This window comes from Asparagus officinalis, chromosome 1, assembly GCF_001876935.1.
Source record: "Asparagus officinalis chromosome 1, Aspof.V1, whole genome shotgun sequence".
NCBI lineage: Eukaryota > Viridiplantae > Streptophyta > Magnoliopsida > Asparagales > Asparagaceae > Asparagus > Asparagus officinalis.
This window is the reverse complement of record NC_033794.1, coordinates 1,183,326-1,185,650: the sequence shown is the minus strand read 5'-3', so window position 1 is coordinate 1,185,650 and position 2,325 is coordinate 1,183,326. Positions and strand designations below refer to the sequence as shown.

The window sequence follows — 2,325 nt, the reverse complement described above, 5'->3', positions numbered from 1 at the left end:
TCAACGATTTTTCGTCAAAATTCATGTTTTTTGATCATTTTTCTCCAAATCAACGATTTTGAAAATTCATGACTTTGTGATCTGTAATCAACGATTTTTAATATTTCCAAACCCTTAGTAATATATTGAACAATTGGAAGAGAGAATAGAGAAGAAAATTGGGGATATTTGGAGCACAGAAAAGAGGTATTTTTTGAGCTATTGGTGAGTTTGAGTGATTTGTAATCTTAGTTTATACTCTTCTTCTCTATTAGTAAAAAACCCTATCCCCTTCTTGCCCCGTGGACGTAAGCAACTTGCCGAACCACGTTAAAATTGGTTGTTTGTGTTTGTGGCATTGATTTGGTTCGTTTGGCCTTCTCTCGACGTTCGTTTGATTTGATTTCTCGTAGCACGTTGGTTTGGTTGTTTGACTTCCGCAGCGCTCAACATCATTGACTAATAATTTCATGGAGGTCAAACTTCATGATTTCACGAGCTAGAGCCCATGATTTTCGGGCATTTTTATTTGTTTTGACTCATTGGCTAATAATTTCTTATAGGTCAAAATTCACGATTTTATTAGCTATAGCCCATGATTATTAGATATTTTTTACGTTTCAAATCATTGGTGAATAATTTTGCAGGATCCATACTTTATGATTTCATAAGTAAAAAACACTATTTTTTGCTTTAATCATTTCGATCCTGTTTGCATCGGGAACAAATTTATTGCAGAATTCATTACAAACGTTTATCGATTACAATGGAAACAAAAGAGCGAGCTTCGTGCTTTGTAAAACTTCTCTTTACAATAAAACAAGATTAAGAGTACTCCCTAGAAACACACACAGATGACATTTATCACCCGCTGCTTGTGTGTGATTTTTTCCTGTGCCAGGGGTGCGTTAGCCTGCGGACGACCGAATCCCAGATCCAAGTTGAATCATGAAGAAGGCTTAGGGTCGATGTTTCGTTTTAGAAATAAGGACAGAATTGAATATCTCAACAAGGTTAGATAAAACGCTCTTCTCAAGATCAAGTCAAAGTTTAGATCTCGAGGAAACACTGAAGGCTCTTAGAAGTGCTTGAAATTGATGAAGACTCTCTCTCTTGCTCAAAATTCACCAAGTTGCTTCAGTCTCTGCCTTTTCTGCCCTCTCTGCCTCGGTCCATGTGTGTATGGATGATAGGGAAGCATTTATAGTCCCTAGGAGCAGTTACTGAAGGTAGGAAATCAAAACAAAGCTCACTTGACAGTCCCATATTTCTCACGGGTCTCGGAAGAAGGGGTTTTGCCAGCTTCCCCCGTCGTTTCCTAGACACTTTCTTGACCTCGGAAACTAAGAATTGCCTCATAGCTTCCGAGACACTTTCTGTGTCTCAGAAACTATGAGCAACCTTGTAGTTTCCTAGACACTTTCTTGACCTCGGAAATTGCACGCTTCCCCCGTCGTTTTGCATTTTTGTGCATTCATTGTATCGGAAATTGCACGTTTATCGTCTTTTCTTCGTCTTGAGCCGTGTGTGGTAACTCATAAGCAATTTTTGACGCCTACAGATCCATTGGCTAATAATTTCGTTGAGGCCGAATTTCACAGTTTCTTGAATTTTTTTTTCTTAATATGGGTGGCTTTTTCATTCTTGTAATGTACAAGAACGAATACCGAGAACATCCATATGAATATTGAAGGCTATTTTGCTTTTAACTGAACCTCTCCAATTATGCTGTCTACTTCTTAAGATGATAATTAACGCCTCTTTATAGGCCTATTTGGGATACGTAAAATCAAGATAACCGCCATGGTTCTTGTTGGTTGCCCAATAACATTAACAGCAGAAGCGCTGGGATATCAAATAGCCATTTTCATATTTGTTGTTTTTGCAGGGTTTTATAGTGGATGTTGAAGGGATTTAAGCCGGCGTCAAATCCTGACCAAGTCGGTGCCCCCCTTGTGACTGATCGCCTGCAGATTGAACGGTTGACGCGTGATCTTTTGAGGCGTACTACGTGTCATTGCAACTCACCTCTTGCTTATATTTGACTTGTTACTTATTTCTTGTTGATATAATGATACCACTGATCGATACTTTGGTTCGTCTTTGTATTGATATTTATAGCAGGATCCAAACATAAAATAAGTTCACATTCATGAGTCTTTTGTTCGGCATGCTGATACGAAACTGATCATATCAAAATCCTCTCATACGCACCGGCCTCCCCTTAACACGCACGTGATTAACACATCCTCCAGTAAATTAAAGCCACTAATTAACAAAAGTCATCAGTGCTTCATTAATATAACCCCCAACAAACTCTTAAAATTCTGAACTGAACTCCCCCCC

General features: G+C 38.6%; 1 protein-coding gene across 1 annotated transcript in view; it reads right to left on the bottom strand.

Annotated features, from left to right (window-relative positions):
• Nucleotides 673-2,325, bottom strand: part of LOC109828992 (UDP-glycosyltransferase 78D2-like) — a gene marked incomplete at its 5' end in the record, with an annotated part of 3,621 nt that continues 1,968 nt past the window's right edge. The window contains one exon of the mRNA XM_020396028.1: nt 673-687. Coding sequence (XP_020251617.1) covers nt 673-687 — 15 coding nt within the window. The remainder of the gene's footprint in view (nt 688-2,325) is intronic.